The sequence below is a fragment of the Cinclus cinclus genome, chromosome 13 (assembly GCF_963662255.1).
Source record: "Cinclus cinclus chromosome 13, bCinCin1.1, whole genome shotgun sequence".
NCBI classification, from domain to species: Eukaryota; Metazoa; Chordata; class Aves; order Passeriformes; family Cinclidae; genus Cinclus; species Cinclus cinclus.
The window spans coordinates 19987702-20000113 of NC_085058.1; the positions used below are offsets into that span (position 1 = coordinate 19987702).

A 12412-nucleotide genomic window follows, 5' to 3' on the forward strand; every position below is an offset into this window, starting at 1 on the left:
AACTTATTGTTGCAGTTGGAAGCAGGAAATTTTAAAGGGGGCTTTAAGTTGTCGTATTGGAATGAAGTGTTTCCATAGGAACTGAAGTTGTTAAAATATTCCTGGAAAACTGAACTTTTGTCTGTAGTTCCAGACTTAACTCCTTTATAAAGTTTTGTTTTCTGTTTCGTGTTGATTAAAGATGTTAAAATGAGGTTTCCAGCAGATGTGTCCTCAAACAAAATTAAAAATCAGCTTAAAACCTTTGGGCCAAGGACTTTCCCACTTCCAGTGACTGTGTTTTGAATGTTTGACTGGGCTTGATGACTTTTTACTGATACCTAAATAAGAAACTTCTGAATGAATTGTTGATGATACAGTCCTGTGAAAATCAGTCAATAAAACATTTGGGCAAACTCTGTAGGAAATGGCAACACAACCTTGAAAGCACACAACTAAAAATAGCGTGGAGTGCTGTGCTGTGATTCAGGAGCTCTCTCTGAGCAGAAAAGCAGAGTCATGAAGCCACTCCTGGAGGTGGAGAAACTCAACATGCCTGGATTTGGGCAGGACCTCATGGATGGGGAAGCTGGGTATCATGTGTTTGTCATTGTTTTATCTGGGATAAAACACGGTTTACTGAAATCAGAGTTGCAGTAGCACTTCTCATGGGGGTGACTGTGCAGGTTGGGTCCTTCTAAATAACATGTGCAGGTGCAAGAATGGAGTGATTTAACTCTGACCTCTGCTCCCTCACTCTTCCCCTCACAGCACTGCTCAATCCTGCACTTCTTTCTTGTGCAGGACAAATTTGGAGGCGCTTCAGAAGAAGCTGGAGGAGCTGGAGCTGGATGAGCAGCAGAGAAAGCGCCTGGAAGCATTCCTCACCCAGAAACAGAAGGTTGGGGAGCTGAAGGATGATGACTTTGAGAAGATCAGTGAGCTGGGAGCAGGGAATGGTGGTGTGGTCTTCAAAGTGTCCCACAAACCCTCTGGCCTCATCATGGCAAGAAAGGTGAGGGGGTCACAAAGAGCAACTTGGGGATGGTGTTTATAGAGAATGTTATCTCTGAAATGCAGTGACTTGAATAAAGTAAATAATTGCTGTTGACACACAAAAATGACTATTTAATGCCAGCTTTCAGAGAAGGGGGTGTGTTTCCAAAAGTAGGAAAGGTTGCACTTCCTCATCCTACATGATCTTCCCAGTTTCTCAGAAACTGTGTGTTATTAATGAAAGGATTGGCATTTGTTCCTCCTTTTCCCCTCTCACTCAGGAGTAGGAGGCCTAAAAAATGCCTGGAAGTCATAAATTAGACAAAAGTGGCAATATTCTTTATTCTGGGCAATAAATTTAGAGGAATGTAAAAGGATCACCTGTCTTAAGAGCTTCCTTCACAGGTACACACCAGGAAAGGGCCTCTGGATGAGACTGCAGAAGAAAAGAACTCAAAAAAATGGGAATGAGGGAATGCACTGGAGTTCAGGGACATCTCCTGTTCTGTAGTTCCATCCTGGGGTGCAGTTCCTGTGCAGGAAGGGATTAGTCTTTCTGTGAGAGTATTTTTCATGCTTCAGTACCTGGAGCAGTTGTGACCTAGTTTGCAAGAGAACTGAGATTTTTATTTTTTTTTTGACTGAAATAGCTGTGTGGTTTAATTCTCATTTTGTTTACATGAGATGCTTTCACCTCCTGTCAATATGCCTGGGAACAGAACACTCATCCCAGATCCCATTGTTTTACTACACTGGGAACTTCTCTTTTTTTTACTGAGAAGTTGAACACTTAAGGTGTTTCTTTTTAAGAAGGGGTCAGCATCATCTTTAGCAAAACTAAAGGAAAATGTGCATGTGCTAAGAATTAACTATGCTGAGGACACTGGCAGTTTGGGGAGGAACAAAGGAAAATGCCTAATTCTGAGATGTGAGAATTGCAAAATGCCCAAGTCACTGAGGTTTTCTTGAAGTAAATCAATTTAATTGATTTTTGCTTTTCCACCTGCTGTGGGTTTAACAGGAAATTTTGACCCAATTCATTAATATTTGATGCAACTGAGATGTTTTCTGAATTGCCATTTTTCAACCAAAGTTTCGTTTCCATAATTCTCTTTCCGTGATCTTTCCTTTCACATAAGGAACACACTTGTATTGAATGAGATAAACAGTCTAGTGGGGAAAGAGTATTGGGGAGTTTTTAATTGGAGGTTCAACTCATTCCTTCCACTAATGCTTTACAAATACCTGCACTGATGTTTTTCAGTAGCTGCCTCTGAGTCTGTGAATCTTTGACACATTTCCATAAGGAAATACGCTGCACCAAAAACTTTCTGCTGGAGCAGTATTTTGTGAAATGAGGGTTGAATTCCTGCCTTTTCATGGGTGCTGTGTTGTAGTGTTTTTAGGAAAACAAGGGCGGATTATTTTACAGTTTAATTGTAGAATAATTCAGGTTGGAAAAGGCCTCTGGAGGTCATGAGGTGCTCGAAGCAGAGACAGCTCTGAGATCAGAGCACGCTCAGGGCCTGCCAGGTATCGAAAACCTCTCTGAATGGCATGGATCAGCCCTGAGGAGTGGATTTGATTTTATTTAGTGGGCTTCTTTTGCAGCTGATCCACCTGGAGATCAAGCCAGCCATCCGCAACCAGATCATCCGGGAGCTGCAGGTGCTGCACGAGTGCAACTCCCCCTACATCGTGGGCTTCTATGGAGCCTTCTACAGTGATGGGGAGATCTCCATCTGCATGGAGCACATGGTGAGTGCTCATCTTTTATTTATTCCCTGGCACTTATTCACTGAGCCTTCCTGCAAACCCTCCGTGCCACCAGCACTGCCCTTACCAAAGCTCTCTGAAGACTGAAGATGTGGTTTGGAAACTCCACGAGTTTTACTCTGCAGATCTGAGGTTGGGATTGATAGATGTTTTATCCCCTTCTCCAGTGTCTGCCCTGTACAAATGTAGCTTCCCAATTGCTTCTCTTTTATCCTTCTGCTGGATTTACCCAGTCCTGCTACTTAAACCCTTGTTCTGATTGGGGTTCAGCTTTGCAGAATGGACCAGATCACTGATGCTGCAGCTGTGCAGATTCTATTTTTTTCTTATTTATGCGAATCCATATTTTGTCCCTTTTTAAAATTTTACAGAAAATGCAAGCATGAAGAATAGTGAGCAAGCCCAGAGGGATCTTACACAACTTTTTTAATGCCAAAAAATATTTTTAACCATGTTTCATTTTAATACAAAGTACACATTCTTCTCGACATCTGTTTGCCTTTCTCCAGCCATATGGACTCAAAACATGAGAAGTAAATTTTCTGTAATTAAAGGACAGTCAAATTTGTTGCCTCACTTGGTGGAGGCTTTTAACAACACAAAACACAATAGAGCTGAAAACCTTTCTTTTTTTCCCCTGAAAAGAACTGTTTCTTTGGAGAGAAGCTGTATTTTTTTTTTTTTCTGGAAAGTGCATGTGATTGTTTTAATGCTTCTCTGGTCCCTCAGAATTTTTAGAAGGAATCGATGGTTGCTTAGGAACGAGTGCTCACGATCCGGGCTTCAGGCATGTGAGAGCTGAGGGGAAGGTGTGCACCCCCCAAAACACAAATTCCTGCTGGGAATTTCAAAGTTGAGCTCTCAGAATTGAGAAGAAGAGTGCAAAATAGTAGTAGATAGTACTGAAAAATAGTAGGTGTTAAAAAGCCACTGTCTGGGCATTGTTTGGGACTGTGGTAAATGTCACAGGTGTGCACAGCTGTGTGCTACCAAATTCCAGAGGAGAGATGGTGATCCTGGAGGTCACATGGAGGAATAAAAGGTCTAAAGAGTCTCGACTGATCTGTCAATGGGGAAATCACCAGCAACACTTAGGGTTTGGAGGTTCCTCAGCAGGGAATTGTATATCTGACAGGGAATATTATGTCTGACAGCAAACATTTTCAATTTAAGAAAAGGCAGGATGAAATCAGTGCTGAATCTGCTCCAAGCCAGACTGGATACGATGTTTTACACACAGAACAACTGATCAATAAGTTATGAAATCAAAAGAGAGGTAGGTTATTCAAATTATAGTCTTAATTTAGCATTAGGCTTAATGCAGATAATTGGTAGGAGATTTTGGTCTCCTTTTGGATAAAAGATTGGATGAAAAATCTCCATTGTGGTTTTTTTTTCGGTTGTTACCACTCAGTAATCTTATTTTTAGCAGTGGATTACAAAACCTAAGTAGGATTACGAGCAAAAAGTTGGAGGTGGAACAGGAATGGAACTTGAGTGTTTGATATTTTTAGGTACCTAAATTCAAGATCAATGCCTAACTTTGCTTAGCAGCAGGTATTTAACAGGCAAAAGGATTGGAGGCAGCTCCTGCAAGACACTGAAGGCTGCAGCCAACATGAGGCAGCTGAATTGTGTTCAGCCTTGTCCAGGATCAGAGCTGGTCCTCAGGGAAGGGGAAAAAGGGTTTTTTTCTGTAACAAAATTATGGTTAATATACCAGTGTCTCGGCAGAGACAGCTGTCCAGAAACTCAGGCTGGTTTAACAAGTGATTGCTAGTGATATTTTTTGTTTCTTCTGCTGGTGTATTTTGAATCAAGTGTGGAGTATGTGGGTGCGTTTTTTACAAAAATGTGTGGTCAGATAAGTATTTATATACTTCCCTTCTCATAAGAGTTGTTGATTTTAGTCCTCAAATAATAAACCTTTGTGTTGCAGTTTGTTTTTTTTTTTTTGCTGTCACCATATGTAAATGTTTATGAAAACTTCCAAAGGGGAGGTTAAGGCAGAGGACAATGAATTACTCCAGTTGGATCTTTATGTCAGGTATTGGGAGTTATCCAGTGCTGAGCTGTACAACAGGATATGGTTTTAAATCTGAAAAATAACTTTTCAGTTTCTTCTTTGGTTGTATATTCCCTGCTCTAGAGAATCCAGACCTTATGCACAAGCCTATTGTTGAATCAGTTGCTAAAAATAAACAGCATTTTTCCCAGTTTTCCTTTTGAAAAGCTCTTAGCAACAGTGGGATATATTTGCCTTTGCTGGGGGTGTGTGTGCATGCAGGCAGTTTATTTAATCTAATAAACAAGGCCATGGCTTACCAGGGAACCTTCGCAACATTTTCTCCCTATTTTGGTTCTTCCTGTGCCAAACCAACCTTCCATTCTTGGAAGGGTCACCCTGGACCTGCAGAACTGCCAGAGGCAGCTCCTCCTGGGCAGGCTCTGCTCTGGGAGAGGAGTGGGGCAGGGATCTGGGTTCTCTCATGATCCTGGGGTGCCACTGGCACTGGTGCCCACAGGAGCTGGGGCTTCCCCTGGATCCCTGGAAATGTCCAAGGCCAGGCTGGACAGGGCTTGGAGCACCCTGGGATAGGGGAAGCTGTCCCAACCCCATCATTCTGGGATTTTCAAGCAGAAAACTCTTCCAGCATGATGAGTTTTCAGCCCCATAATCAGGATCTATAATTTTTTTTTCTTTCTGTCTTTGGAAGAGGAGGAGGATTATCATGGATGGCTTTGACAAGAAAAAAATGCATTGGGCTGAAAATGACAGAAACCTGTGAAATGTTTCTGCTTGCTTGTCCCTGTTTGTGGACAGTGCTTCCTTAAGGAGATGCAAGCCATGGAAATGCTGCTCTGGAAGAGCATTGTGTGCAGTGTTTATTTGAGTGGATGTTGTTAGTAGCCAAATGTTTGTTTAAAATAAACACAAACCCAACTGATTCCTCCTGAGGAGCAATTTATTTGTTTCAGATTTGCACCACAACAATGTTAAAACAAACACGAAGAGCAAATTTATTTTAATTTTTTTTTAAATAAACTTAGGCTTCAGTTTTACATCCTTGCTTAAAATATTTTAGAGCAATCTTATTCAAGTTTGACTATTCAAATATTTCTTACTAGGATGGTGGCTCCTTGGATCAAGTGCTGAAAAAGGCTGGGAGAATTCCAGAGCAGATCCTGGGCAAAGTTAGCATTGCGGTGAGTGGGGGCATGGCAGTGCCACATCCAGGGATGAGGCAAGGGGGACAAGGGAATATTCCCAAATTTTCCTGTGTGTTTTCTTCATTTTTCAGTTTCTTTTCTAAAGCATCTTTGTACGTGGTGGCTGTGGGCTCTGGAATGAGTAACACATTCTGGTGTGTGTGTGTGTGTGTGCTTGGAGTTGGTGATTTTGGATCAGTTGATGCTTCTGGATAAGAGCTGAATTAACACTTCCTTATTTTTCAATATTGCCTTTTCCTCTCCATTCTGCAGCAAGCTCTGTATGCAGAACTTCCAGGAAGGGGTTGGGTTTGTTTTTCATTTTTCTAGTCTGAGCTGGAGCTACAAATTAAAACTCAGTGTTGATTGGCAGTAATTACATTTTGGGATTTCTCTTAAGCTGCATGCATTTGGAATTCTTGTACAGACAAAGCATTCAACTCTCTCTCCTGATTCCTAAACTAATTTCTTTTCCATTTGTCTCTAGGTAATAAAAGGACTCACATATCTGAGAGAAAAGCATAAAATAATGCACAGAGGTAAGATAAAAGTTTGTGTTGTAACTTTCCTTGAGTATAGTTTTTATTCACATTAAAATACCTCTTTTTTTCTCTGCTTGGTTCTTCATGGTTCCATGTGACTTTGGTTCAAAGGGTTTTTCTTGGGCACTGTAATGCAAACTGTTTTAAATCCAAATCTCTTACCAATGACTATCAGGTGTCTTCAACTTCTGTCTTCCTGCAGCTTATCTGGGTTTATAATCCATGCTTGAACTGCTGCTCTTGCATTTATGTGCACACTGAACTTGTCTGTGTTTGAGACTGATTGCAATTAAAACCTCTGACCTAAATTTCATTTGACTGTTCAATAGTCATTGCCATTAAAATTTTTAAAATAAAGCCACTTTTTCCCCATCTGTCTTACATTCACATGCTGCTTTTTGAGAGCTGTCATGCAGAACTGCATCCTTTTTATACTTTTAAACAATTAAAAAACTACAGTGAAGCTATGTAAAATTGGAGTGTTGCTTCTCCTGGGCCTTTAGTTACTTTAGAATAAATTTATTGGATTATTTTCTGCTTTTAATTGCCCTTTTTAAAATTCAGCTCCTCTGTTATCTGTTGCGTGTTCCACTGAAGAAGAATGACCCTTGGTACAGTAATAAATCCATTATTGCTGCTGTGGGTGTGATGTGAAGGTGGAGCTGGAGCAGCTGCTGGGGAGCTTTGGACCACAAGAGAATATTCAGATTATAAAATGTCTGCAGCAGACATTAATGCATGTCTAAATTCACATTCACTGCCCAGACCAAAAAGAGGAATCAGCAATCCCAGCTTGCACAAGCTGTTGTAGGATCACCTTACACATGAAGTTGTGTTTATCACACATTCCTGCTTTGTGGGGTTTTTTTAAACAAATATAGATCTCTTGTGGAGCAAGGAGGTTGGAGGGAGACTCTAAACATTTCTGGTGACACTTTCAAAGTCATTTGTCTCCGTTCAGAGCATAAGGACTCCAGGGAAAGAGATCACCTTATTTTAGGGCATCCTGGAAGAGTAACTGCTGCATCTTGTTCTCAAGTCAGCCACAGCAGTGGGTTGTTACTATGTTGGTTGCTTGGGTTTTTGTTTGTTTTTTTTTTTTTTTTTTTTTTTTTTTGGTTTTTTTTTTTTTTTTTAGGTTGATCTTGCTCAGCTGAGACAGCAGTTTTTATTTATTTATTTTCAGTTTTACAATCTGTAAATCTGATAAATCCAAAATGAAACCCTCCTGATCTTAAGTGCAGCTTAACCTCATGGTATTTGCTACATCAGAGATTACGCTGCAGGTCCATGGACCAACACAAATTCCTCTTCTACAACAAAAATTCCTTTTCTACACTGCTTCCAATTTTACTGGATTGAGTGTGCCCTGCAGTGTAAAATTCCATGTCCATATTGTGGTTTTTATTTTTCAGTTCAGTTTCCACCCTGTGTGCTCTGACAGCAGCAGGAATTCGTGACCTTGTGCACTTCTTGCAGAAGCTGCTCTGTGATCATATCACATCTGTGATGTCTGATAAAGAGGGAGCCAAAATGACATTTTGAGAGTTGATCATGGCCAGTGCTGGCAGCTAAAAGGAGAATCAGTCAGAACAGTGAGTGGTTTTCTCATCTCTGGACAGCCAGAGCCAAACTTGCAGCTTCTGTCCTTGATGCTGTCCATGGGTCTGTCTGTGCCACAGACTTTGTGCATTATCTGGAAACCCCTTATGAAGGTTGGAGTGCAGGTGAAGTTGCTTCTGGCAGTTTTTCCAAACTGCCTCTTCCTTGAATCCCAGCTGAAATGAACAGTGCTGGTAAAAGCACTTTTCCTGTAACTGTGTCAGCATTATTTTATATACAGCTCTAATAATTGGAGATTTCTGTGCTTTGCTTTCTCTACTGCACTGACAAGGTGAGAACAGCATCTCACATGGGCTGTTTGTTCTCACTCATCCATCCCTGGGGAAAATGTGTGCACTTGGTGGGCTTGTTTTCAGCAGGATTTATTGGAGTTGTGCTGTGGGGAGAGTGGGTGACATCCCTGTTAAACATAAGAACATAGCAACAAAGGGCCAAAAAAAATCTGTTCTTAAACCTATAGACAGCCAGGCTTATGAGAACTCGTTTCAGGAAGGAATTTATTCCACTGCTATGTTTTGTTACTTGTTTGGCCATATCAGCAAGTTTGGAATATTTAACCTAAACTGCTTCCATGTCCTGGACTAACTGAGGAAATGTGTTCACTTGTCATTCCAGACAGCTCAAGGAAGAAATTTTTGGGGCTTTTTAGAGCAGGAAGGGAAAATACCTCTTACAGAGGAAAATACAGTCCTTTTTAGAGGGTTTGCTCATGTGGAGCATTGTGCTTTGTGTTCTGGTCCTCTCTGAACAGACAGGAATGAAATCACAAAATGCTCTGAAGTTCCACTGGTGGGATCCAAGGCAGGCACAGGAAGGGAAGGGGCGAGGAGCACAACTGTGCTGGATATTTTGATTATATCTTCTGCTAAATAAAGGTATCTGTGGTGCTGTCTGGAGTTTAATCCTCTCTGGAAAGTCTCTCCTTGCAGAGAAGCTGCTTTATAAGGTTTTGAACCCCAGCTGGAGGCAGCAGCCTCAGGGCAGCAGGGAAGTGTCACTGGTCTGTTCCAGGGCTCACTTCCAGAGGATTCCTGTGAGATCCTGCCTTGGGAAATAGGAACTGACTGGGAGATCCCAATAATGTGCTCTATGGTCTGTGCCCTCACATGTCTGCTCAGTAACTGGTACAGAGTGAATTCTGGGCTGAAGGTCTCATGACAACATCCAGGGCCACCTTTCAGAATTAACTTGTAGGGCAGAGAAGAGGAAGGAACCTCTTACAGAGATTATCAGGCATTCTGCAAACTTCTCTGTGTTACCAGCTCCCTCTGCAGTGTTATAAATCCATCCCCCTGGCAAAGGACTTCTCTAGAATTCTCTTCCTGGCTTCTCTGGGATGGTATATAAAATATCCTCCACTTCCTTTAAAACTGAAATGCTTACCTAACACATTTTGTCTTCCTTTTGTCTGTTCCTTGCAAGTTCCAGCATACATTTTGCAGGATGCCTTGGCATTCCTGTTCTTCTGGCAATGCAAATCTCTGGTTTCCAGAGAAACTGCTCAAGTGCTCAGAGGCTCTGGAGTGAAAATAGAATAGGTGCTACTTTTAGAGGGGTGGAAAGGCAGCAGCCTTCCAAACATCACACCGATCACATGGGGTGCCTTGTGTGGAAAATGAAAATACTCCAGGGAGGAGAAGCTTTGTGCAGAGATCCAGAGAGGAGATGGGGTTGCTGTGCTGGACTGAGAGCTGCAGTGTGGCATTGCCACCTGCAAAAGCACTGAGGGGAAAAGGGAAGCCTTCAAGAGATCAGGGGGATTCTGAAAGATGCTCATAAAGAGAATTTTGTTTGGTGCACTGACAGTGGAATGGTAATGATATTTTCTTTGTCATTTAATTATGAAGTATCAATGAACTCCAGAGATGAAAGTGGGAATTTACATCTTTGTTCTGAGTTGAATTTGTAGCTGTGCATTGATGAGCAGCACAAATCTGGGTATCTGTGATTCGTGCAGGCTCTGCTGCGCTTCCAGTTTTGCAAACACTGGTTTTTTCCACCTTGCTTTTGCACAGAGCTTTGGGTACAGATTCCTGTGCAGCTGGGAATCTCTGATTCTGCTCTCTGCTTCCCTGCTCCAGCTGCTTGGGCTTTGGGTTTGGTTGTTTTTTAGCTCCTGCTGAAGTTTTAAACTGGTAGGTCAAGCTCCCAGCCTGGATTCTTCCTTTCCAGAGTGAAATGTGCCTGTGGTGAGGTGGCCCAGCAGACAAAGCTTGCCCAGAGGAGGCAGAGCTTGCAGAAGGTCCAGCTGTGTGCCCAGCAGCCCAGATCCTCTCTCAGAGGTGGGGATTGAAAGCAGCACACACAGAATACCTGCCTGGATTTTCCCTACACAAATCAGACCAAGAAACTGTGCCTGGACAGTTTCAGTTGCCTGGAAAGGGATGGCAGGGACAAAAAAAAATGGAGCCACAATTTCCCAAAGTAGAGAATTATCCAAACTTTGTGTTACTGTTCAAAAGGGAGCTGGAGGGGAACAGTTGAAATTGTTTTATTTTCCCCTCCCCACGGATCTTGCTCAGTCAGGCATAACCCCCCTGCATGGAGATCTTTGTCCCATCAGTGTCTGTTCCCAGGGACATCCCAACCAAAGGGCAGCTCCTGGAAGAGATCTGTGCTTAAAAGTGAAAAGCAAATGAAAATGTGACAGCCTATAGACTTCTGAGTCTGCTCCAAAGTGAAATTACGATTCTCTTTCTTCAAAACAATTTTCCAGTTCCCTTTTTCTGCAGGATTACTCTGCCCGTGTGGGCTGTTGGTTGCTTGTTTTGATAATGTGTTGGTAATGACCAGCTAAGCAGTGAGATACAGTGAAAAACCTCCTTACAGCTGTAAAAGAAACACTAAACACTTGTTCCCTGTACCTTTGCATTCACAAAGAGCTGTTATTAGTTGCTAAGATACCAGTGACCCTTATTAAATTTCCATTTAGGAAAAGTGATGAATTCAAGCTCATGAGGGGGCTCTGTCACAGGAAAAAAACAACCTCAAATTATTTTAAATATACATTTTCAATAATAGGAGAATTATTTTTTCAGAGCTTAGGAAAAAAACCAAACAAACAAAACAAAAACAATTCCCCAACTCTAAACCAACAAACAAACCCAAGACCACCACCCCAAAAAACCCCAGCAAAGCCTAACCCAGAAAGCAAGAACCCACTCCAGGGAGTGTCTGGCCATAGTATGATTTATGCCTATGTAGATATGAATTGTAGTGTGGCTGCTGTAATTAATTGACCTTTGTAAAGGAAATATGTAGGGCCTCTTTATTGGTCATTTTGAGGCAAAGTATCATCATTCAGGAGGAGTTATGCAGTTGTGCACATGTTTATCTCAAAGGAGACCATTTATCTGCAAGGAGGCTGTGGATGCCCAAACCTAATATTTAAAAGCCAGGAAATAGGGTGAAATCAAAAAGCTGACAACCTTTTTTGCATGTGTAATTTTAAACATTTGTTTTTATTTATTTGTAGTTAAACAGGGAGTCTTTGAGATGGACCTGGGAGGGACCCAAATCTCTGATTATTCCCAGAGAAGGGACAGAATTGTGTCACAGAAGGGAAACGAATGGAGTCACATGAGAATTCTCACCTTGCATTGTCAGATTTCCTGTTTATCTCCTAAATCATCCATTCATTTGTTTTTCCAGATGTTAAACCATCCAACATTTTGGTAAACTCCAGAGGTGAAATCAAGCTTTGTGACTTTGGTGTGAGTGGGCAGCTGATAGATTCCATGGCAAACTCCTTTGTTGGCACACGCTCCTACATGTCTGTAAGTATAGATTTAAGCCCAGATTCTACAGATCTGAGTTTTAGGGTTGAGTTGTCCCAGTTCTGGTGATCAAACAAGAACCAACTGTTGCTGTTCCTGGTTCAGCTCTTCCTGCATTCCTGGAATATTCTGGTGTCATATCAGATTGTGTGTGTATGTGGGAAGAACTGCTGCAGGAAAAGCCAAAAACTTGGAATATTTGTAACATTCCAGAAGAGCTGGGGCTGTTTCTACCCTGCAGAACCCAGTCATTCCTTGCCTTTGGGGGTTGTACGTGTGTGTCTCCCAGAAAAACCCAGTGTTTATGGTTTGTTTTCCTTGGGAAGTGTGGTTCTCTTCCCACTCCAGCATTTGCTGGGGTTGCTCTGTAGGATGCTCTGCAGCAACAGGGGAAATCCTGGGAGTGGGCAAGGAATTAATCTGGGGCTGTTTCCAGAGTGTTCCTGGGGATGAGGAACACCTTGGAACTTCTTTCCAGATGAGCTCTCTGCATGATGTGCAAGCCCCAGC

At 42.0% G+C, this 12412-nt stretch overlaps 1 protein-coding gene across 1 annotated transcript in view; it reads left to right on the forward strand.

The window, feature by feature from the left end:
* Positions 1-12412, forward strand: part of MAP2K1 (mitogen-activated protein kinase kinase 1) — a 32035-nt gene that overhangs the window by 12922 nt on the left and 6701 nt on the right. Inside the window, exons 2-6 of the mRNA XM_062501730.1 lie at positions 784-994; positions 2587-2733; positions 5881-5958; positions 6449-6500; positions 11778-11902. Of these exons, the coding sequence (XP_062357714.1) occupies positions 784-994; positions 2587-2733; positions 5881-5958; positions 6449-6500; positions 11778-11902 (613 nt within the window). The remainder of the gene's footprint in view (positions 1-783; positions 995-2586; positions 2734-5880; positions 5959-6448; positions 6501-11777; positions 11903-12412) is intronic.